General features: G+C 40.3%; 1 protein-coding gene across 3 annotated transcripts; it reads right to left on the reverse strand.

The window, feature by feature from the left end:
* Nucleotides 1-2,630: 2,630 nt before the first annotated feature.
* Nucleotides 2,631-25,804, reverse strand: CHIC1 (cysteine rich hydrophobic domain 1). 3 transcript variants are annotated; one of them, XM_061445804.1, is made up of 6 exons: nucleotides 25,567-25,804; nucleotides 18,795-18,849; nucleotides 11,996-12,151; nucleotides 9,224-9,280; nucleotides 8,935-8,994; nucleotides 2,631-2,958 (listed from the first exon to the last, which is right to left on the reverse strand). In XM_061445804.1, exons 1-6 carry the CDS (start codon nucleotides 25,740-25,742, stop codon nucleotides 2,950-2,952), a joined length of 513 nt encoding a protein of 170 aa, XP_061301788.1. In that variant the 5' UTR covers nucleotides 25,743-25,804; the 3' UTR covers nucleotides 2,631-2,949. The 3 variants fall into 3 exon arrangements, with proteins under 3 accessions (XP_061301788.1, XP_061301787.1, XP_061301786.1); XM_061445803.1 differs by lacking the exon at nucleotides 2,631-2,958 and adding an exon at nucleotides 3,978-5,150; XM_061445802.1 differs by lacking the exon at nucleotides 2,631-2,958 and adding an exon at nucleotides 3,978-8,165 and having other exon boundaries at nucleotides 25,567-25,801.

Genomic DNA, 25,804 nt, shown 5'->3' on the forward strand with positions numbered 1-25,804 from the left:
GCGACGGCCCCGGCGCAGGCGGCGGCGCATGCGCGGGCTCAAGGCGCATGCGCCGAGGGAAGCGGCGGCGCCCGAGGGGCGCGGGAAGGGCGGGAGCGCGGCTCCCCTCAGCAGGACCCGCCATGGGGACCTCCAACTGCGCTGGGCAAGGAGGAGCGGAGCGGGAACACGGTGACCTCCCCATGGCTGCACCAGGCGCTGCTCGGCTGAAGAGGCAGGTTTCCATCTCCCGATCAAACTGAGCCTTGTCCCCAGAGCCCAGCCAGCGGCACGGCAGGGACTCACCGTCACCACCACCATCCTTACCCCATAAATCCGACAAGATCCGCAGCCACGGCGCGTACAGGACTCGACACACACCTCAGGCTCGAGCAAGAGCCTGCTTCCTGCAGAGCCAAGCCCCTGCACTTCACAACAGCACCATCGGGAAGTGTGGATGTCACACTTAGACTTCACAACGAATCTGGTACCACTGAGACTCCAGAGAGCTTCAGCTACTGAAATAAGCCCAACGCGGAGAGCAGAGGAGCACAAAGAGCCATTGTGGCTCATGGACATATCCTGGTAGGAGCTCCCCGAAGGGCACAAGGAATCCAGCACAATTCCCAAAGAGGTTTTAGGAAGTGCCTGTAGGCAAATACTGCTGTTTGTGTTCATTTCACAAGTCCCAACAGCTGCTCTGTCAATACAACAGTATTCACAAAAGAGCTGGTGACGCTACCAGAATTGAGAACTTTTGGTTTTGTTTTTTTGGGGGGGGATTTACACATCCCATTTCTGTCCTTCCAGCTCCAAAGTGAATTTCACACTTTACACTCTGAAGATGTAGCACCTTAACTCTGCAACTCAAAGCCATCTGGTAGCTTCTGCTTTAGAGCACCTGTACCAGTGACTTACCCTCTCAAAGCCATTAATGCCATCAGTAGTAAATGGAAACTTGGAGCAATGTGATTTTCAGCACTACTCTATGCTACTGAAAACTACGAAGAACCATAAAGCAAGTTACCTTTTCAATGCACTCAAAAAATACTGTATCAAAGTTACCTCTGAAACATCACTCCTCTGCCGTTCAAGTGTGGCTGATCCATTCCTCCTCAGTGCCCTCTGCTTTCTGCTCCCAGGGGAAAGAAGGGCTGAACAAATGCTCACTGAAGCAATTGGAATAGGAATTGGACAGCTGAGATCCCCTGGTTATACACTACTGATGATTTGAGATTAATTTAAAAAGAGGTGGAAAACTGCACTCATATGAAGAGCCTCAGCAGTGGCAAACAACAGGTTTGTGGGGTTTTGTGCTACATGGTCCCAAACCAGCACTTGAACTTTACAAACACTTGAGAATTATCTAGAAAAAAGTGAAACCCAATAGGAATTACATTAGTTTTGAAAGGAATTCAATTGCACTTGGGTCAAAACAGCAGTTAGGACAATTAGCTTCTTAGTTTTCAATTTACAACTTTGGGCTTCATCTCAGATTAAGATGTGCACTGTCCTTCTATGGCCATGGATTTCACTATCTAATAGAATGTCATTTTAAGGTGAAAATAAATTAGTCTTTGATAAAGGATTATATGTGTTGTAATATAATTAATACATACATACCTAATTCAGGTATGTAGGAAACTAGTGTGGAATGAGCTGCCCTGTGCTACTGAGCTGTACCATATCCCTGTGGTTCTCCCAGCCATCCCCATTATTATCTGGGCACTCTGAGTCATTTTATACATGCAGCCTTAGGGCTCTTTTTACAGAAAATCCTAATAGACCATATTCTGCAAGTCCAGCTTCGAAGTACATATTCTCCAAGTACAGCTTCAAAGCATCTCAGATCAAGCACCCATCACAACCAGTAGGCATGTTAGTGCACTGTCTACAATACTGCCAAAAGGAAAACTCCTTTTTACTTTTCCTGCCCTATTCAGACACTTCATTGTCATCAGCATCCAAGGATATCCCTGCAGCTATTGTCTGGAGAACCAGTAATTTTCAGTTACTCACATAATTTACACTAAAGATCCGTCATTACTTTTTGTTTAATATATGCCTTTTAATTTAAAATTCTTTTTAGTCTGACAGCTACTGCAATTCCTCCTCCCAATTTTATTACAAAGTTAGATATCCCATGTGATCCAGAGTGTTCTTAAAAGGATGGGTTTTTTTTCTAGCAGAAATCTCATTTGTTATCAGTGAACTCGGAGATACACTTCTGTTTCCTGCAGAAATTTTAACTTACTGTTCAGAAAGAAGGCTATTACAGATCATACAGTTTATATAAAGAATGTGAAATTAAATGTAAGTGTATTAAAAGTATAATTCTCTAAACAGATCCAGTGATTATAGAAAATTCAGTTTACCCCAGACCCAAATTAACAGAGTCCAAATGGGTTCCATCCACTAGATTAACTACAACAAGGAAATTACTAGTTCAGTTGGATAGAGAAATAGAAACAATTGTGTCAGGTAAGGGACTAAGCAGAAGGGTTTTTGAAAAGTAGAAGCAGAATTCAGCTGTCAATCTTGGAACTAATCATTTAGTAAAAGCATTTTTGTAAACTGCGAACTGAGTCAGTGACAAAGGTTTATTTTACAGGAGGAATGGGAACACATGTACAAGGAGTTGGAGGACGGAGAGGGCCACCATAATCTAAGTACTGAGACATTCTACAGTACAAAGCCAAATGATGAGTCTGGACTGATGAGATCAGATATGAGTGTGGGGAGCTCATACAAACTGAAATGACTGAAAAGTCCCCAGCTTATCACAGAAAGACTATGAATCAGAAATGCAATACAGCCATTGAGGAGACAGAGGTGATCCTTTAAATTTAATGGATCATACTATTTTCACCAAAAAGCAGGAACTATCTACATGGAAATACCTGGTGCCTTTGCCATGAGCCATCATCTGGAATATCCAGTTGTTTCTGGTCAATCCTATTCAAGGAACATTCATTCAAACTGGAATAAATTCAAGCAAATGTATGTAGGATTATCAGAAATAGAGAACTTTGCTTTTGAGAGGTGACTAACGTTTCATTTTGTCTAACAAATAAAGTCTAAAGGGTTTATGTCTCAAAGATGAACTAAAAAATTAAACTCAGCTGGAACACTTCAACTCTTTAAGCTGTAGAACAATAGTGAGATGACACAGCATTATAAATACACTGGCACTGACACAGTTAGCTTCACTACCACACAGTTCTAAAAGTGCTTTCCAATAGTGTAAGCCAGAGCCAAATCCCAAATATTCTTATAATGGCCCTTTGCTAGTAGTCTAGACAATTACAGCTCATAAACCCTGACAGGGCATTAACTTCATGACTCAGCCCAATGTTCCCTATGTTTGGCTCAACACTCACAGTAACATTCTCTGAATGTTTCTAACAATGCTCAGTAACAGTTAAATGCTTTAACAGCACAGTCCACCCAGATGCTCCTGTGTTTGTCCAAAGCAACTGACACACCAACTCTCAACAAAAACATAGCACGTGCCCATTTCAGGAATGCAGTTATGTTTTCCCCAGGGATGAGCTAAAGGCTTTCATTTTAAGACCTGCTGTCACAGCCACAAAGCCAGCCTGTTAACACACACAAAAGACCACATTGTCCTACCTTCACAATCCCCTATAAAAGCCTATAAAATGATTTATTTCACTCACACATGAGCCACACTCGGGTTAGGCTGCCTAGAGAAGAATCCTAGGAGAAGGCCTTGCAACACCAGCTCTGTAACCCAACCAAATGACCTGCAAGGTTAGATACGATGATCACTTTGCAGTTTCCCTTATGGAAAGCCTTCCTCAGCTTTCCAAGTGTTGTTCTTTAAGCCAGCCAATTCCTTAAAGTCCCAACACGAGCACTTGACCTGGTCCTGTCCAGGATGTGTCTCACTGAAAGAGAACCCAATCCTATTGCCATTCCAGTCACAGCTACAAGGAGACGCAGAAGATAACTCTTTCCATAAACACATTGCACTGTTCAAAGGTTTTCATCTTGAAATTTAATTAAAGAAAAACATCTCAAAGTGATTAAGCACATCTGACTTCCAGCTTCTTGTAATGGCACAGGCCAGTGCAGTGAGTTGTAGAAAGCGAGCTCAAGAGTTTTATTTTCATTTAAAAAAAGGGAAGAAAATGAGAAAACTCTCAAGATGTGGTCCGAGTGTGAGGTCCTATTACAAAAGTGGCTGTTTACTTGTAAACAAGATTAAAATGTAGTGAACAAAGTTTCATACAGCTTAAACAAAACCACTTTTTTGAAGCAGTACAAGTCATGTTTCAAGACCATAAGAACACCAAAAGCAGAAAACAAAAAAGGCAGAAGAATCACATAACATTACTTACTAAAATGATAAGTAATTTACATTGAATAGTAATAGCTTGACATTTTTATTGCTCCAACAGTAGCATTTTAACAAGTAAATGTAGTGAACTGTCATAGTGGGACAATCATAAACATACTTATGGGTTTGCATGTGGAGTTTTGTACCTATCAAGGAAAGCATAGAAACTTTAACTTATCAAGACCACATCAGTAAAAGTGTTCTCTGTTTTAAAGCCACCCATCTATTACCTGAACCCACTTCCTAGAACTTGTCTCTGCATGTCCTGAAACACTTTTTTTTTCCCTCCTGTGGTAAAACAAGTTCACAGATGCAGGTGGGCAATCAGCAGGTAGGAGCTTTGATGCTCTGCCAGTGTTCTTTAATAGTTCAGTACTCCTTAGATACAAAACTTACTAGATACAAACCCAAATATTTCCTAGATAAAATCCAGAAAGGAAAGTTAGTGTCAAAATGTTGATATGAAAAACTGAACATTGATTTGGTAGACAGTGACTGCTTTTAAAAATCCACTGCATACTCACACTACTGATAGTTACACTAGTTCCCTTTTCTCCTTACTCCCTGCACATTGTGTTTTCTTTTGCTAGAACCAGTCAAGGCACTTTCTTTACCATTTCCATTACACTTTGCTAATACTGATATCTTACGTTGCCACAGATTCTTTCCCCAATGAAAAAGCATCCTTCATAAAGACATTTACCAATTAATGCTGACTTCTTATGGTCAACAATGAGCTCTTCTGTCTTGTCAGATAGAATTACCTGCTGATTTTTCAAAGCTGAGGATAGCCCAGGCAAAAAGGAACCTGTAGGCAGAGCAGAAGTGCAGAGTTCACAGCAGTACTTACAGCTGCCTTCCTTTTTAAACGAGCTATGGAACGTGTGTCTTTCAGATGCAAATTTAATACTGTGTGCTGGATTTGCATTTTAATGCAAATTTATCTACTTACTAAAACATGGAGCTTACTGTAAATGGCAGTTTCAGCTTTCATACTCTTTACCAGCTGCTTTATGGCCACAGATTTATATGTCTATTAAAACACAAAGAAGAGACGCTTTCATTGTTTGAAGACTATGCAGTTAACAATTAAGAACAAGTACAACATACAGAATTTACATACTTGAAATGTAAACTTTAAAAACTAACATTCTGTGCTTAAGCACCTTGTGGTGCCCTGGAGAGACCCAAGGACAGACAACCTGCTGTGGGCAGAGCAGGACATGGCCAGGCCCATGGGACTGGGACAAAGGGATGCAGGTGGGAAAGCTGAGCCACCACCTTGTTCTGCCTTGACTCTCTGGTCATATCACAGCATTGAGTAGCCAGGGCAGAGCCCAGAGGGACCAGGGGCTCCTGTAGCTCAGGGTATTCCCTCAGCTTGGCACAACACTTCACAGAAACAAGACAAATCAGGCTGAGTAGTTTTGAATATGGTGAAGTCAGCACCGACTGAAGGGGATTCTGTTAGCAGCAAGACTGAAGACCACTCAGCATTCACCACTGGCAATTACTAGAGCTCTCATTGTGCTTGCCTGGTCCCTCAGTTGGAAAATAACATTTTGAAATAGAGTCACATAAAGAACCTGCTGAAAATTCGAGTTTCTTACACACAAAAGGCAAATAACGAAGTTCTGGCATAACAGTAAGAAACTTCCACTGTTCAGCTAATGAAGCTAAGCTCCTGTCACTTACTCCAGAAACTTTTGTAAGGGAAATACACAGAACTGGGTGTGCTGTTTCAGTTTTGGTTTACATGGCATTTTCCTGACATTAAGCTTCCAGTTAACAACTCATCCTAAAAAAAATAAATTGGAGAGAACGCTGCTTGGTTCTGAGATAGGAATCTGAGTTGTGAGGTGTAGCTAACGGTAAATTCAAACAACAGCTTTTCATTCATTATGTTACAAATGCAATTACACAGCTGTCACCAACCCGCCAGTCAAACGAAACCTCTGCAGCAAGTGTACACATTGCAGAATCTGAACCATCAGTCTGTGACTGGAAGCTACTGCAAGCGCTGGAGCCTGACACTCCTCAGCTGCACATAAGAACAGCACAGGATTTGATGTGAAGTAACAACTTGCATAAAACTGGGCTCTTGAAAACACTGTGTACAAGAAGTCTGCCCTATGACATTCATTAGAATGCACTGGTCTTACAAATACTGTATTTTAATACAGTATTGCATACCGGAAAGGTTGCAAATACATTCAGAGGAAATCCCAAGTAACCCTGAAACTAAAAAGCAATTTGGGATGATGTGGTGAGGAGTCAAGCTGCTGCAAAGAAATGCCTGGACAATTGTGAAGATACTCATCACAATGTGCAGATACTCAGTCATCTGCTGGGTTTTGTCTGATTTCTTATTTCAGTTTAGGACAGGGAGGGAACTTGCATCAATTTTCATTTCCTTACTATTACCAAGTGGTCTTGCTTAGGCCAACCATCACAGGAAGCTTTTCTACAATTACTTCCCAGCCTGAGATCAGGCAAACAGGGAAGAATCCTAAAATACTTACGAATTCCACAAGGCACTTGTGGCTCTTCAAACTGTGCCTGACTACCAAAACATATGCATGAACCCTCCCAACTGATCCGCTTCCTTCCATCAGCATATCTGATGGGCAACTACTTCTTTAGATAAAATATATTTCCACTGGAAAGGAAGCCATGTCACTCAAGTGCTGAAATACTATCAGGGCTACGAAAACACCAGAAGTGTTAATTCAGCTTTGATTTGGCTGCTCCAAATGTTTCTCCTTAGTAATGAAGGTCTCCAATTATGAAACTTCTTTTTTTTCCTCACATATAAACAAAATAAAACTTGACATCCATATATTCCTAAATTAAAGGGGCTTTAGGATATTTAGCAGCCACCATCTACCTCACAAATGCAGCTCTTCCAAAGGTGAACAATATGCAAGCTTCCTGTTTCAGGTGCTACAAACACCATCTGAAATCCTTTAAAATATGAAATAAAAGACATAAATGCTATGCATTTCTCATCCATTTACTAAACAAAGTGCAACTGAGCCCTACACATCTGATAGTATGTACAAACTCCTTATGGCTTTACCATAAAAAAAGCATGTGAGTGGGTCTATACAGTCAGAGGGATACGAGCAAGGGTAATGAGTAAAACCACACTGAACTGTTGGCAATAGAATAGGAACTATATTACATTCTGTAAACCTTGGCATACCACACTTTACATTATGCAAAGAGTAACTATTTACAAATCCATAGTGGGTAAAAGAATTAACCCCCTAATGTAGATGATGATTTTGCAAAGTGCAGGACAAAACCAGTGCTGTTGATTGCGAGTCCTATGCAAGCAGGTTATACTAAAATCATTACTACAGGATGCTTACCTGGACATTTCTACAGAGGGTTTCTAGGATTGCGACATTCAGAATGAAAGAAGAGTATGACACAGCATTAGGATGCATGTTTGAGGACAGCAAATACAGAAATTATAAGGCAGCATGCTCAGAACAAGTTTAAGCAGCACTGATATTAGATCCCTAGTGGCAACTCTATCAGTTATTGGTAATGTTAAAAATTCAGAGTGCAACATAGAAGCCTCATTTAACATAAAAAAAAAATGTGCAAATTTTTCTCTTCTTAACAAAAGAAAGTAACATAGCAAGGAAGATACTCTACTGAAGAACGTAAGTCACAGCAAAGTAGACCATCTTCTTTCCAAAATCATCTACAAGGCACTAAGGGTAGAAAATGACAGGTAACATGAAAGACCAAATGCTGTTCCTCAGTCAGGTCGAAATATGGGATATTTTGGTAAGAACTCTATTAATATTACCTGTTGAAGAAGGGAAAAAGACAAAAAGAGAACACAGTAACCAAAAAGTTCAAACCTTCAGCACAATTTCCATGCAACATCAGCTAGTACGTGAGACTAAATATATCTGAGATGCTCTGTAAGGAGGGGATGTTGCCCAGAGGAACAAAGAGATTTCAGTCTGTTTGACATACAGGGCTTCTGGACACCTGACTTTTCTGGGGTGACTCTCTTCTTCAAGCCTACAATCTTCATGGCTATACATGAAAGTGAATCGGGGAGAAGTAGGACTACCAAAATACTTCAAATGCTGCTTTCCTATATGGACTGTCTTGGTTAAAGCTTTATGGGATTCAGAGCTGGCAAAAAAAGGGAAAAATCCAGACAAAAACCATAGAGATGCAACATCTCTGCACAAATAATTTATATAATAATTTTGTATACCAGGGGAAAATGTGGGTAAGCATTAAAGAACCATGGAGTGGTGTGGGAGTCACACCAATGCAAACAGTCCCAGGTGATCTCCCTCATCACAAATCCAAACCCAAGTGTACTGCAGTGCAAACACACAGTTGTTATGAGGAGAAAACATGTTTAGTGGTGACAAGTTCTAAGTCTCGAGATCTGCCACAGCTCCTCCTGTTAAAAGTGGCCATCATGGGTGTACAAACACAACTGCAAGCTTTTCTGATACAGTATTTCAGATAAGGTGACATTGTAGTACATTAAGGATTTTCCTTTTCAAATCAGTTATGCTGAACACCAAGCAAGCAGCAGAAGTAACACTTACATATTCCATCATGTTGCTGGTTTCACATTTCCTTTTACTCAGCTTCCAGTGCAAACCCAGCTAAGAAAATAAATATCAAAGGATTAATGCATTAGCGCAGCTTGGTTTGATGAGTAACGTAACATGCACTACCAATACCGAAGTGTGAGGATCTGGAATACTTCAGACACAGGTTTAAGATCAGTAGAAAGTAAGGAATTATAACAAGACTGTAAAATTCCTACAGCATGCCAATTATGAAATTTACTGTTCTTAAAACTGAAGCCCCAAGCATTCTGGCTTTTCTTACCTTATGATATAGTCTGTTATTTTCCCATTCTAATAACTTCTGAATTGATCTTCTAGTCTAAAAAAAAAAATAAGTAAAAACTGTATTATAGATGGTTCAGAAGCCAGCTTCATCCAGAAGAATCTTCCTATTGCATCGCTGTTTTAAGATTAAGGTAAGTTAGTTTCATAAAAGTAGAACCAAGCAAAAGAGAAACTAGAAAAGGAAGTCCAAGCACTTCAACTCCCCACTCCTCAACATCACATCCTCAGGAAAAAAAGAACACCCAGTTTTTGTGTTAGCTTAAGACTCAACTTTCCCAGAATTCATTTACTTTGTAAGAGATCCTTTTGAATTGGTATTCCTGCCTACCATAGCCAAGGCAGTAGAACAGAATCTCCCACATCCTCTTGAATTGGTATTCCTGCCTACCATAGCCAAGGCAGTAGAACAGAATCTCCCACATCCTCTTGGCCAAATTCTGTACCCACTACAGTCTACTGACAACACAATTTACACACAGGTGGTTCCCAAATTTTGCTTATGTAATTGTTATCTGAATCCTGAACAAATCTCACCACCACAGACCTCCACCTCACAACAAATACTGCCTGTGTCTTCAGCTCCTGGATACTAAAGTGCATGTTCTGCTCTTTTCCACAGTTGTGGGAAGGGAGATGATTTTGGGAGTTTCAGTAATTTTTAAGGTCATAAAAAAAAGAAAGACCACTGTGATGATGTACTCTGATGCCTGCATGGCATGCCGCAGAATTCCATTCACCTATCTCTTTGCTAAAGCTAATAATAGGTGAGCTACAACATCTCATTTAAAAAAAGGCACAAAGACTTAGCAGTGGAGAACCCACCAATTCTTTGCAATTTTTTCCAGTGCCAAAACTATCCTTGGCATTAAAAAGTACCTGTTGTTTCCTGTGGCGACTGTCTTAGTTTCCTATTGCAGCCTTTGGATCTCAGTAGCACCTTTCATTGTGAGGTAAGTGTACAAAGACTGGCTGGGCTGGAGGTCATGTTCTTCACAGCAGCTTTATGGTGGTGTGGTTTAGATTAGGACTAAACCAGTGTTGATACTACATCAGTGTTTTAGCTATTGCAGAACAGCACTCATCAAAGGGATATTCTATGCCATGTAATGTCATGCTAACAATACGGGCTATTCTATCCAAAGTAGTCCACTGCCCAGAGACAGGTGGTCAAGTGATTTGCCTTTGCATCATTTGGGTTTTCTCCTTCACTTACTAAACTGTCTTCATCTCCATACATGAGTTTTTCTTACTTTTGCTTCTCTGATTCTCTCCCCAGTCCTGCCTTGGGGGATGAGGGTGAGTAATAGAGGGGCTGGTGGGTGTTTAGTTGCTTGCTGGGTGCAACTCACCACAACAGAAGATTAAGAACCATCTTGTTCTTGTGACAGTGATCAAATCACTCTATAAACACACACACATACCCACAGAAGTAACATGATCTTCCCTACTCCTACTTGGTACGTATTATTTGCAGCTTTGAGAATTAACACTACAGCATCACATGGGTATTTATTTATATTTTCAGTAGCACAAGAATATTAAATATGGCTTTAAAACTGCAAATATTCCATCTGTATCTCTCAAGCATCTTCCTCTGCAGTAAGAACGTTTATAAAGGCAGCTAAAATGAGCTAAAGTCTTGCAACCTTTTAGTGCTACAGGCTTCAGCAAGTAGCAGTTTCACAAGTTATCATATTCTGCCCTTTGTGTATTTAATTTCTGTTGTTTTTCTTAGCCAAATCTCAATGCCAGTCAATGCAACTGTTAATTCCTTAAGCATGAAAGTCTGACAAAATACTTTGTTTTCTCTGAAAAAGCAATGCCTAGTCCTCAGTTTTGCTCCGTTTTATTAAAGATAAAGCCAGATTACTTTTTAACAGATTTTTACTTAAGATCTTTTCCTACAATTGAATTGACAAGTGTGAGAGTTTATTTACCCAATCCACCTACATACTATTTACATTTGTGGATAATAAGATTTTATGGCTACAAGACTTACAAACTATGTAGCTGCAAAGAACAGCATTACACTATACCTGTTATGTACCTCTTAAACCTTTACTGCTGTGATAAATCAATTCTAGATGTAAAGCACAGAGATACTGAGATCAAATTTACTTCACAGTGCTTAAACACTTTCAGAATTATTCCTTTGGACCTGATCACAAGAGTTACCAACTTTCTGTTGGGGAAAAAAAGATAAATACAGAAATGAAAAGGGAAGGATTTAAATATGCCAAATAGAAAATGAATTTGTATTTGTTCTTTATAGAAACAGCAGAGTATAATACGTCAAATAAAGCATAGCTCTGAAATGTTCTGGCATCTAGTACATGTGAAAAAGGTGATTTTTAATTTTAAAACTATTTTTATTCTGGGCTGTGGCTCTGTGTGTGTGGGAAGAGGAAAAGTAACTTGCACTCCAGTCTGTGAGGGCCTGTGTCCAGTTCTGCACTCATTTAATGCAATTCTTACACCTTTAGGTATCCTGGGAAATGAGGGTATCATATACTCTATCCTGTTCTTCACATTGAGATGGGATTAGTTATTCCTAAAATTATTAATGGGTAACTTGGCATCATTTACTTCATTAACAAACATAGTTTTTCTATTTTCTAAGGAATGGAAAACAAAATCACCCTTTGAATGCGAGACAAAAAAGGGTTTGCAATGGAGATGACAATATTAAGTGTTATTTAATGTTATCAGCAACTGCAAAATAAATAGAATAAGAAGAATAAACACTTACTCTTTTGTTAAGACAAACTACAGGCCACAAGCTACAGCCCAGCGTGCAACAGCAGCACAGACAGCCACAAAGCAGCCATTTTACACTGATGGGGAGATTCTTTCTTAAACAGGCATTCACACGACTAATGCTGGTCTTGAATTCTTCTGGGGCAACCTGCAACAGAAATGCTGAACCTCAGTGGGAAGCCATTACACTTGTGTTTGCTCAATAATTGCCTCTACAGGATAAATAAAACATAACGCCATTATACAATATGACCCCATCCTCTAAAACCCTGGTCACCAATGAGCAGGAAAAGTCAGTTTTCTTAAAACAACTCCATTTATGGTGCATGCTTTGCAAAAATCTGAATTAAAACATTGCTTAGATGAACAGCCTCACCGTGACTTACTGCACCACTCATAAATCAATTGGCCTGATAGCAGTGGCCCCAAACAAAACCAGAAGCGGGACACAGCTTTGTAGTAAAAACACATCACATAGAAAAAAGGACAATATTGTCCAAATTAATTTCACACCAATGGAAGCTACACTGTGCCTGAATGAGGGTGGACCTCTGTCCATAAGTGAGTTCCTAAAGTGGTCTATACTGACACAAGGCCACAACTTCACTTCTGGCTGCTTCCTAAAATAGCCTAGAAAAACATATTCTGGGTTATATTCAAGGCAAAGAAATGCAGCTTGTGCAGGGTTATGAGTGAAGCCTAGCTGTTAAAAACAGCTTATTTAAATTAAGGAATATTCAGCAGAGCTTACTCAAAATATTTTCTATGTATTGCCACTGCAGGGCCACAGCAGAAACCCCCATTTTCTATCAGAAATAAGCTCTTTTCTCACAGCTTCATGTTACTTACAAAGGAGTGACAGCACTCACCTATCTACACACCCCAAATCCCTCATCTCTCCACAGAATCTAAATAACTTCTGACAAGTCCAATATGGATTTATGGTATTGGTTCTACAGCACTCTTAGTTGTAACACAATCCAGTGTTTTAATGCACAAAAGCAGAATAATCAGATCCAGCTTCAATATACTTCACCAGTCAGCCACAACTCCAAGAAATAAAGATTCTTCCCTAACTACTTGCCATGTTGAAGAACAAACCTCTGGAATTAGTGTCGATACAAAGCTGTGCAACTACTACATAATCCCTCCAACCAAGTAAGCCCAATTCTGTGCATTTGATTCTGCAAACAAGGGCAACAACAACCACAAAAAGCATTAATTCAATGACAAAGACTCCTTTCACCAAAGGAGCAAAACTATGCGACAGGAAATGGAGAGGACCTGATCCTGCTACTGCCACCTATTCACAAGCTGAATTCATTAAAACACTGCAGGAAAGGGAGTAAATAAATAAATACAACATCTGTTTCCTGGCCATTCAGCTCACCATGCACATAAGAGTCAGAGGTCACCTGCGTCTGTACACAAGCCAGGCCTACAGTTAGCTATATAACATCAGAATTTAACATTGTGATTATTTTATAGCAGGAATAAGCACACAGAAAGAATTTCTTTTGCAACTATCCAGGCTCCCCCCCAGTATTAATGAAATTGTCTTGTAAATCTTTTATCATATACAAATGGAGCAAGTGAAGATTTTCTTTAGACTGACTGGGATATCAACATTTAAACGTATTTTACAATTGACATCTTAGTTTAAAAAAGCAAGCAAGAAAGAAAATGGCAAAAAGAAACAGAGCTCCCATGTACTGGGCCTTTTACAGTGAACAGAGTGAAAACAAAATCACATTGTAATGTGGAAAACTAGCCTGTACTTCAGGTATCTGAAAGAGTTTTACAGATCTCTTTCCAATGCCAGCTCCTCTATTTAGGGTGTAACAGATGCACATGAGCAAGAACCATTTCCAGTGTGGGAGAGTGGTTTGCAGTAGCATACAAGTGGGTTTGTTGTACACCGTACAAGTGCACATTGAGATTACACACATGAACAAATGGGCATCCTCAGCTCTCCAGGCAGTTTACATGTCAAAGAAATGCCATTTGTACGTATCTAAATGTCAGGAACAAGTCTTCTGGAATTTGTACATGTATCATTCTATCTGTTTATTTCAAAGATAAAATAAGTAGTTTTTTCTTGACCTCATTAGTATTTTTGCAGTGAATCCCACTAAGAAAAGGGAATGTTTCCTTTTCTATTAGACACAAAGTTTACTGGACCTTGACAACAACACACCCCAGCCCCAAAATACAGCTGAGCAAACCTACCAAAGACAATGGATTGCAGAATCTAGAGTTTAACATGAAGAACTCTCATCAGTGAAAACATCCAACATGAAAAGAGATCACACAGGGCTAATAAAGCCTTGGGATGGTGAGACTTCCCTGTTTCCTACTTTTAAGGGAGTCGCTGGTCACATCAGGTTAACGGTTTGATGCTGCTTTACAAGAACAACGCTGAAGTGCTCTCCTCCTTATAGAGCACAGCACTGGAAATGGCTGCACTAGAAACCAACTTTGGATGCCAGAAAGAAATAAAGAAAAACTATTTCAGAACCTTTGGGATGATGCTTGCCTTAATTCAAGCAATATGAAATCACTGCCTCTACCTGCTAATGCAAAATTCAAACTGAAACGGGAAGTTTAGGTTGGATACAAGGAGGTTCTTCACCGTGAGGGTGGTGAGGCGCTGGCACAGGTTGTGCAGAAGAGCTGTGAATGCTCCATCCCTGGCAGTGTTTGAAGCCAGGCTGGATGAGTCTTGGGTGACATGGTTTAGTGTGTGGTGTCCCTGCCCATGGCAGGGGGTTGGAACGGGATGATCTTAAGGTCCTTTCCAACTCAAACTGTTCTGTGATTCTAATGCACCAAATACTATCATGTAAAGGTGAATCCCTTAGCTGCGACATAAGATGAAATTTCTCAAGATAGTTTTGGCTAACTCAAGCTATTGGATGCGTTTCTCCCTTCAGGAAGTGTAATTACAACAAATATTCAATAACACCTCTTCATTTGAAACTAAAGGAACTAGTGATCAAGTTAAGCCTCATTCTGTGATGAATAGAAGCAAAATACAGTTTTGTTGCTCTCAGTTTATAGCTCAGTAACAATTAAGTATTGTTACAAGTGACAAACAAACTATCTGTAAAAAAATAACTGTTCTAATTTAATAATAAAATGGGATCGAACTGAAACAGTCACCAAAGAATTCCAGTGGTTTTCTGGCATAATTCTAAACCTTGTCATTCTTGTGGGTACAGATACTGAAAGAGTAATGAAGTGACTAATGTATTTCAAACAGAGAATTAATAGCACCTCATGCACAAAGAAAGCTCCCTCAAAGTCTAGTTTTGAGTCATTTTGGAAAGTGTCTTGGAGAGTTTCTGTCTGGGTCTTGAAAAGAATGAGGTAAGTACATAGCTCCTGGCTGTGCAGTACATCTTGTAAAGAGACATTAGCTCCTTTCACGTCTTTAAGGGAAAGGGGAAAAAAAAAGCCAACCCAAAAACATAAAAGGAAAGGAGGGGGTGTCATAATATTTTACAACAGGATGCAAGAGAATCTACAAACACAGGAAGAGAGCAAGCAAAGCCCAGCAGGCCTGAGCCCTCTCCTGCAATCATGGTGATCACAAACCCTATCAATCACATGCTGCAATGGGATCACAATACCAAGAGCACATTTTATGGCCAGTGTTTCCCTGCACTGCACAGTAATCACTGTGTGGGACCCTCAGTGTTTGAAGAGCAGGGCAGGAAACTCCACTTTCTTCCTTAGGGTTCACCACCTCCAGCATTTTCTTGTCACCTGGAGCAGTGTGTGCTATTGTGTCATGTATCACGAGGAGTGTTTGCTGAAAGCATTTAAATGCTTCCTCTAAAAGAATTAATGAGCCTATAAAACTGTAGCACACACAATTTAAATTTAGGCCTAAGTTCAGTCATATTATTAAAAGTTCAATATTGCCTCTGCATTAAGTGCAGGCACATCTTTTCTTTCATTATGCAGTTGCAAAGAATGCTTTATTTGAAAGCCAAGCTCAGCATTCATCAACTAGCTGAAGCTTGTCCTCATCCTGCAAGATAAATATTAAGTCAATCCAGCTGAATTAGCAAGGCCCAACATCTGACCTACCTGATATTGCCCTTTATTGTCTACGTTATCCCCCAATATACAAATTCACCTCTCCCCAAAAAAAGCCACAAACATGTCTCAGTTAAACATGTAAGATGTAATTATGGGCATCTGGACTTGAGGCTGATTTACAGTAACTATCCAGGCTCTATAAAATCTGAGAGAGGAGGAGGAAGGGGAAGGAGATGGGAGAAGATGGAATATTTCAGATTTAAAAGAAGAAAACCAGCAGGTTTACTGTCATCGTTATGTAGGTGGGCAAACTAAGGGTCAGGAAGCTTAACTAAATTCCTATAGCTACACAGTGGCATAAATCCAGAAAGTCGGTGCTTTTGGGATAAAAGTGTAGCCAGACAGTTTTATCTATTTAGGATTTTTATTGTGCATTGGATAGGTTTCCACTCGGTGTTTAAAACCCCAGATCTTCATCTGTATTTATTAAAGAGAAAAAGCATAGCATAGAGAACTCTGTCAACCCCACCTAATGGCCTCATCTTTTACACTCCATTAGCAGGTGGGTTATATTATTAATGTCCATTCACAGCAGACAACAAAGCCATTAAACTTAATGTTACTGAATAAAGTATGGCATTGCTTTATACTGAGTACTTATGTGAGCTCATAGTAAACGTTTTCATCACAAATTGTTAATAGAAATGGCCACTATGCTATTCAAAAGCTAAAATTTGTATTCTAAGAACAGTAAAGCTGTTAAAGTGGTGTTTTGACAGACTACAGTACTTGGTATTGAGGGTGTTCGAAGAAAACCTCCTAACTAGAAACACTGACTGAGTTTTCATTTCCAGTAGGGTGGAGGTGATTCACTGCCACAACCAGAGGAAGCAGCAGATTATTTCTTGCAATTCAGGAAAGTATTAAAACCCAGAAAATCGGCAACTGTGGTTTTTAATGTCATTCATGGCAGCATGTAGGAGGCAGCAAGAAAAAGCAAGAAAGTGTTTACTGCCTCATTTGATTGACGTTTTCCCCTGACAAATGGGAACTAATTTATTCCCAAGGTCTCCTTAGAAAGCTCCTCAAATCCAATATGAGAAAAAGATAAGTGGATATCAAGAGCCTTAACAGAAGAAGAATACCTATACACAGAAAATCCCTGCTCATGTGATTCATGTTGCCACTGATTACATCTATAGAACAAGAAGGGTAAATGCCAAGAGCTTCCTCTTTCCTCTCTCTGCCAAATGAAGTCCAAGCAGTCAACTGAGCTATAAATTAAACTTTTGTTCACTGTCTATTTAACAAGAGGAGGACAATCAAGTGGAAAATGGGACAGGCATTGATGTTCCTATTAAAAAGTGTAGGTTTGGGGGGTTGGGTTTGTTTTGGGTTTTTAATACACATGAACATATTTTAGAGAGACAGAAAGAGATGAAATGATATCAGATTAAGTTTTAACATTTCCTGCCAGGCTTATTTATAGTGAACTACAACTTGCTATTTCCAAAATGTCTTCTGTGTGTTTTCAATGATCAGAAAGAGCTTTGAAAGAAAGAATGAAACTCTGATATGCAAGGTAGGAAAATGCAATAGGTGTTATCGCCAGCCCTCACATTAGATGCTGTGGAATCAGTAAGATTTTTCCTCTTGAGCTCAGTGAGATTCTGAAGCAAGGCCAGAGTTCTCTTACCAACCAAAACCTCCAAACAGCACCTACTTTTCAAGTGTCCTGATATCAAAAAAAGCTGGACAAATTGAACCCAAGGATTTTATTTACAATACTCTGGGGTGAAAGGAAGGCAAAGAACCCCAGATGGGTTTGGAAGAAGCAGGAAACACCATCCAGCTGTATTTTAGTCTACTGTTACCATGACTCAACAGCTCCTGTAAGAGGCAGCGGAGGCAGTAGCTCTATGCTGTGACAGAGAAATCAAAGAGCCAAATAAACTTGTTCCTCACAAATTCTGGAAAAGATATACAAGATAGAAAACAGCAAAAGAAAAGCACTGGAGTGAAAGAGCAGAAAGAAAAATCCTAGAGAAAAAGAATTCAAAATTTAAGTCCAAAAAACCCCAAGCACATTTATGAAACTAATGTAAATACCATGATCAAAAACCTGGTTAAAAGACTTCATTAACAGCTACAAATTAATACTTATTAAACTTGCATTTATGACAGGACTCCAGGGACAGCAAGAGACTTGTCACCACCCCTTTTCAGAACTAAATTATTGTATTTCTGAAAAGGTACCAAAACCCCTACATTGTTTGTAGATTTAACACTGTTTTGTTCCTTACAGCTTCGATAAGGATTCTCTTCCAGAGATCTGTCTAAATACACACTCAAGGCTTGACAGACATGTTAAGGAGCTAGTCTGGTATTTGGAATAATTTAATTCACAGAGGAAGCAGCACGAACTCCAGATATCCATAAAGCAAGGTGAGATGAGCCTTGCTTGCATGTTGATTGCCTGCATGAAACCAGCATGATGTTCTGTTGAGCTTTGCTGTGTTTAGAATAACAATGACAGCAATCCCTGCGAATCATTTTCCTTGTTTCAAAGCACACTATGGGCACTGGGCATCAACGAGTGGGTTCACACAGGGCAGTTCATTCAGTCTTCAGAGCTGTGCTGGCCTGTGCTGCACTGCACAGTCAGGAGCATGTATCTGCAACACACAAACCACTGAATGTACTGGATCTTCCCATTGAAAAGAACAGTTTAATCTCACACTTACCTTCCCTGTCAGAACAGAAGGAAATTCTGTATCAAACTTGTTGCTCAAGCCAAACCTTGAAAACAAAAGAGACAAACAAAATATATTCCACCTAACTTACTTTGTTTCCCTTAATTTAAAAAAGTCATAGATTTTGTACTTTAAAAAAATCTATTCATTTCTTTTGCCCTTAAATTTACATTATTTCATGAGCTTTCAATCTAAGTTTGTATAAGGTCTTGCTTATCATTCATAAGGTCATTTACAAGACAGAGAAATGCAGCTCATTGCCTCACTTCAATACCTTCAGGTCACTGAAAGTGAAAAAATGCTTTTACAACTGGATAGCAGCAAGTTCCAATCTTTAAGAAAAACTCCTCCATCTATTAAATTCCAGTTTTACAGGGTTCAGTAATCCTTTTCCTGCTATTTTTTGTACTCATGCAATTTATTCACATGCAGCAGATAAAGCCAGTTATAAGGAACCCATTCGTCACCAACTTGGCATTTTATAAACATATAGTTGTAAAAAATCACCTTGGGCTGAGTTAAACTATCTCATGCAAAACATGTAATAGCCTAGACAGAGAACAGTCTTAAAACAACTGTGAGCTTCAAGAAAATTAGGACTTGGGTATCACTGTGACTATTTTCCATTGAAGTATTCATAGTTACGAGCAAGAGCTTCATTACAAACAGCGCAACCTGCAGGGAGCTACACTTGCTTGTAAACCTGTGTCACCACTAGCTCCCAAACTACTGAATCAACAGCAATTTCCAAAGCTAGTGTGGTGGACCAGCAGGACACCAACAGTGCAGGTGACTGGGCTTTATTTTCTTTAAAGAATGTAAGTAGGCAGGAAGTTAACCAAGAAAATTAACTGCTGCTAAACCTGCCAGCTCCTGCAAGACACAAACTACCTTTCATTCCCTCTGCTAACTGCAATCTTTAACCTTTGCAATTCAGCTGTTCAATACAACAGCAGCAGCTGGCCTCTCAGCTACAACCTTTATGTCTGAACAGAGCTTCAAGTTTGTAAAGTTAAATATATTGTACATCAAGTTCACTGCCAGCTCTGCTCAACCCTCTCCTGACTATATTTGTTCAAAAAAAAGTCCCAAAAGGATCCCAGACCAAAAGGGGAACACAAATACAGGTGGGTTTGTAATATTTACTGTAGAAGCAAACCTTCTGGAGACAGAGTATTTGCTTTGAGCAAACTGACACGTACATACTCCTTCCTGCTCACCTGCACATGTGTTGCTGACATGCCATCAGTCCCCTATCACTATACAATACATACAAACAGTGTGGTAAGTCAGATATCCACATTTGGCAATGAACTTCTTTGGAATTACACAAAAATGTAAAATAAACCTCAGAAAGGAGCATATTAACTTGTGCTGTCTTCTGAAATCCAGTGAGCAAATTGGAATGTTGATTATCAATACTGGTGAAGTGCAGCCAAGTTCTTCAATGGCTAATTAAAGAAGAGCCTTGGAGCACCAGTCGTGTAAAACATTAAAAACATACCCTGAGAGTAGATCTTGACTGAAGTGTTTCTCAGCCTTTATCTTTTAAGTTACTCTAAGCACTGTAACCAACTGCCACCTATTTGCATTTGTTTCATTCAACACACTTTCATAGAGAAGTTTCTAGAAGTGAATGAGTGACACGAACATCAGCACAGTGTGGGCTGCTAAGTGTTCGAGTGCACTGCAAAGCCAGCACGTTAAATTGGTACTACAAAAAACAACAGTAAAACCAGTGAGGTTTTAGGCAAACACCAAGGTTACTGATACAAGCACACTTTGCAGGGGTTACATCCTCCCTCTCTGCGAATGTAACCTGGCAAATCAGCCTCCACTTTTTGTGGCTTTCGTTTTTAAGCTGAAATCTTCCAAGTTTTGTTATACTATGTATTTCTTTTTAAGAAAGCTTCAAGAGCAATAAAGTAGCCTTTCCAGTCTTTCAAAAATCCAGAGAAGACCAACGATGTGAAGCATATACACAAGCTTGTTCTGAGGAATATGGACTTTCTGTCTAATAGCAATGATCACAAAGTTGTAGCAATTAGACAACATAATAAATGAACTACTAGAACATTCAGAACTGCAGAATTACTTACTCTACTCATATAACAGACTAATTCCACTTAAGTCATTCCAAAGGTCCACCTAGCCCAGAACAGACTCTTAGAGTGTCCAGAAGCAGACGCCCAGGAAACAGCAAAAGGAAAAAAGAGAAATAGAAAGGCAAATGTGTACAGGCATTTCCCCAGAATGCTCTTCTGACCATCAACAATTCATAGTTCAAAAACTTCCAAAGCCACAGGTTGGGTCTTTTATCTCACTGGTCACATATCCTCCTTGAAATTCCCACTGCATCACCAATTCCCATAAAGAACTGAAATCATTGCTTTCTGATTTTGATCTATTAAGAATACAAGACCACAACATATTTTATCACATTAGATTTGAAGGCTGTTAATGTCATGAAACACATTTAAAATCCAAAACTTTTATCAATTGTCAAGACATCCTAGTTGGTTATAACACATCCAAGGGACCTCAGTTACAGAAATGCCTCTTTTACACTGCCCTGCAAATGGCTAAAAGAATATAAAAGGTTTTGGCTACATCAAAACCAGGACCATGCTACATTATACTACTACATGCTGTCAGCATCACTGATGGCTTCAGCTCAATTTTATTACAGTGTCTCTAGAAGTTTTACAGACTCTCCTTGTGATTACCACCCAAGTCAAGGGGCATTTAATTTCTCTTAGGGCACAGGGGGCAATTCAAGAACCAAATAAAAAGATTTATTTAGTTCTTTTTAGTGATGTTAAAGCAGAACGTTCTGTAGTTCTCCAGCTTTGCAAAACTCTGTACAAGTGCTGAAGTATTAGAATATTTAATGTAAAAAAGTTAAAGTCCTAAAGTCTTGGTTAAGAGATAAGTAGCTTCATGATACTTCGATTGCAGTTTTCTTGCTGGATGACAGTTATCTCCAAAAGCCAGGCACAGGTTCCAATAGGCAGCAGAATGACCAGGAAGACCTCACTTTCTCGTTTTTCTTTCTCTCCTTCCCTGTTTTAAGGTATGGCATCAGCAAGTCCCATCATCTCATTCTCCCCCATTAGTGAAATGGAGAGAATGCAACTTCTCATAGGAGTTGTAATAATCAACAATCCATCTTCAAATCAAAGACTGAAATGAACACCCTGAACCACTGCAGACCCCACCTGCAACAGGTATCATACTGAAAACGGAATAGTTTTATAAAGCCATGGAAAGAAGGTTTCCTCTCCCCAGAACTGAAAAGGGGAAGACTTTATAAAACACCTTCTTCTATCCAGAACATACAGGTGCTTTACCTTCTTTTTTTTTTTACTTAAGTAGCACTTCATTCTCATCTATCCCACTACTGTATCTATAGATAGTAATCACTCTTACTAGCCTACACAAGCTAAACCTGTTCAGTCACCTCTCATACAATAGGTTCTCCAACCTCCTCTCAGCACAGCTTCTTTCCCGCACCTCAGTCAGGTTATGTTTAACAGATGAGCTCAGATCCTACAGAATTCTTTATGAGGTATCATCTAAGCTTTGTCCAACATTTGAGAATAAAGGAGACACTCATGAAGAGCCCTGAGCTGCAATCTCCTTGCACACTTCTCTTCCCAGCCTAGGGCCTTTTCTTATGAAGAGTCAGTAGAACAACTGATGAGCATCCTTACGTATGGATGACTCTTTGGAAAACTAAGGTTTTGGTAACCAGCAGGAGGCTGAGGTAACTTGCTATTTTAAATACGTGGAATTTTAAATACAGGGAAGATGGAGTGATATCAGACAATAATCAAATACCACCTTATCACAACTGAGAGCACCTGGCTCTTCCCCCGCCTCCCTTCGTTGACAATCCTTTCATAGCACCTGGATTGTGGATCCCTGGGGGGGTACTCCTACAGAAAATACAGTAACAAAAATTCACTTGTATCCAAACCAAGGAGGTTTGCAGACTTAAGCAGGAATCACAACCTCCATACTAAGGGCAAAAATATGCTTAATGGCTGTTTCACTGCCTCATTACCATCCATCCACACAGACTTAATGATATGGAAAAAATTCATCAGCTAAGTAAAATCTTATAACCAAGTTAGAGTCTGTTTACTGCTCTGGCTTTGAATGAAAGTTATTGCCACTGCTTTGGTAGGCATATGACTCAGTCTTCACTAAAACTGTTTATGTTGAGATGTTTGGATTCACCAACCAGTCATACTGACCGTGCAAGAAAGAGCAAACAGTGAGTTTATAGCTCCTTAAACCAGACTCTCAGAAGTAAATAAAAGGCATTTACTAGATCCTAGCAATTTCTCTGTGCTAAAATACAAAAGTTTTCAGAAAATAGTGACTGTTAGTTGACTTTTTCACAGTGAGGATTTTCCAAAGTGTTGAACAAGATGAGCATAGATTTTAGTAACTGCTTTCACATCCTCTCTCTGTGAGTAAAATAAAGCAAGTACACTTTGCATGATAACTCTCACCATCCACAGGGTTAGCTAAACAATCAGTGGACAAAGCAAGATTCTGCTAAAACCCCTAGGAAGATTCTTGGAACTTATATTTAGTACTGATGGATACTGCAGAACTCAGGGTCAGGAGCTCACTGACAAGGTCATAAGACTAAAAACTCTCATGAAAGAAGCTAACACATAGTTTGAACCTACTAACTTTTTACAAAAGGACTGTACATGACAAGCTGGAGCAGAAGATAACCCTGGAATTAGGGAATTATCCCTTCTCTATACACCAGAAGTATCCAAGAAAGCCACTGTCAGATGAGGAACAGAAGGCATCTGAAACAAAAATCCAAGGAAAACAATGGCTTTTAAAAAAAATAACTTTTTCTTCTTCCTTATTTCCTCCTTTTTTCTTAATAGTGTCTGACTCATTAGGGCAGAAATTTTTATCAGACTGGTTCAGAAAACAAACACAAGTTTTACTCAATGATATATCTTATTTCAGTAACTAGAGCAGGCTCCTGCTGAAGCCAACTGATTTCAAAAGCAGCAGCATCTCTGTGATCAAGAAGTGACAGAATTTCAGAGCTGATACAAACCACAAACTCTTTAGGAAGCAAAATACTTCCCATTTAACAGTGAGGTTGGGATTACATACTGTGGTGTCCAGGGTTTATTTGCACTTTACTGCTAACGTCCATTATCTGTTTTCATTAATATAAAGAGATTTAAGAATACATCATGAAGCTGCTTTCTACTATTGACGCAGGTATACTTGTTACAGGAGGAAGGCAGGGAAGAGTGGAAGAAAGGGAAAACAAGGTGGATGGGAGTTCAGTTCAGGCAGTTACAAAGGCACATACGCTAGCTCCTGGTTTCCTCACCACTTACAAGTACTGTTTTCTTTTGATGCAGACATCACTAATTGACAGAATTCTTAGAGATGCTTCTTCCCATCCTCAAAGGATGCTGAAACCAAGAAGGATCTTTGAGGAACATCACTAATACACAAAAAGCATCACAGCAGACAAAGCAAATGAGTATTGTAACATTTTTTCACTTTAATGCTTAAAACCACTTAACTAATAAAAAGGGTATGTGGCGTCCTGATCATTCTGCTCGTGTTAGACCCATCGTTTAGTCAGGCTACATGTTATCTGGGATCAGGGCAGAAGAAAATTCCATCAACACAAGCAAATACACTGTGGAGCAGCAGCGCAACTACCCACTGACAACTGCTCAAGGCAAACCTGGCTCAGACTTACATGATGGACACAGTATCAAATCCAACATAAGTTCTCTAGGATGAGAGCCTTCCCCACCCAAAGTTTTTGCTGCAGCCAGCTAGATCGCACTGTACCTATTTACAGAGAGAAATATGGTTTATGCAATCCAAAGACCCAAGGCAACACAAGCTTGATGGATCCCTGCAATACAAAAACTTCAGTACCTCCCTCCCTGCTTGAAAATGAACGTTAACAACCAACAACTTGTTATGGAGGTGCTTTGATACATTAATTCCTTTACTTGCAAGGGTAGGAATACTAAGAGAATCCCTATGTGTAAACATTACACGTAAGGTCACACAGTTTGCTCATCTTCTGTCTCAACTGTTTAACCAAGCAGCAAACATTTTCCCTCCTGTTGTGTTCTGATGACAAGAACCCTTCACCTAAACCAAACTCACAACCAAGTTTGGAGTAGGTCAACTACCCATGGCCATGTGCATCTGCTGCAGCGCAGTGCAGAGGCTCCGTGGCTCCGCTCAAGCAGAGGAGGATCACAGGAAAATTTGCTCACAGGCTGCTCATCCTCATAGGCTGCTCATCCTCAGCCTCACAAGCGGCTCATCCTCACGTCATGTGGCCGTTAGTTTTTATCTAACGGGTTATTTGGAAAGAGAAGCACATCCAGCACTGCCAAGGCTCATTAGCGGCTGTTCTTGCACTCACCAGCTAACCAAACTTCGGTTGCTCATCTCTGACTTTGGGTTGCCTCGAGCTACTACGGAAAACAGTCAGTTTCCCGTTTTAACACGTTGAAAGCAAAACTCCCCTCACACAGCAGGCGATGGGAGCGGGCAGGGAGCAGGGCTATAGGTCACGGCAACGCGGGCAGCCCCCGGCCACGGCGGAAGGGAGGCTCGGGGCAAACAGGGACGGGGCACAAGTCCTCCCCCCTCCCGGCAGCTCGGGGCTCCCCCACTACAGCACAGCACACCGGCCTGTCACGCTGCCCCGTGCCCGCCGCCAGCCCCCGCTCCTTACACGGTGATGTGCCCGGCGCCCCGTACCGCTACGGGATCCGGCGCATCGCGGGGCCGGGGCAACTCCTGGCTCCGCACCACCGGCTCGGACTCCTCCTGCTCCTCTTCTTCCTCCTCCTCCTCCTCCAGCTCATAGATAGTGTCAAAGTCCGCCATGTTGGGCAGTAGTACGCTCATCTCAAGCCCTCCCCCGGCGCGGGCTGAGCCGCGCGCCTGCGCACCGCGCGCTGGGGGCGGAG

The sequence above is a fragment of the Pezoporus flaviventris genome, unplaced genomic scaffold, assembly GCF_033815535.1.
Source record: "Pezoporus flaviventris isolate CSIRO_AGI_PZ_B2104156 unplaced genomic scaffold, CSIRO_AGI_Pfla_v1 ptg000005l, whole genome shotgun sequence".
In the NCBI taxonomy this organism is placed as follows: Eukaryota; Metazoa; Chordata; class Aves; order Psittaciformes; family Psittacidae; genus Pezoporus; species Pezoporus flaviventris.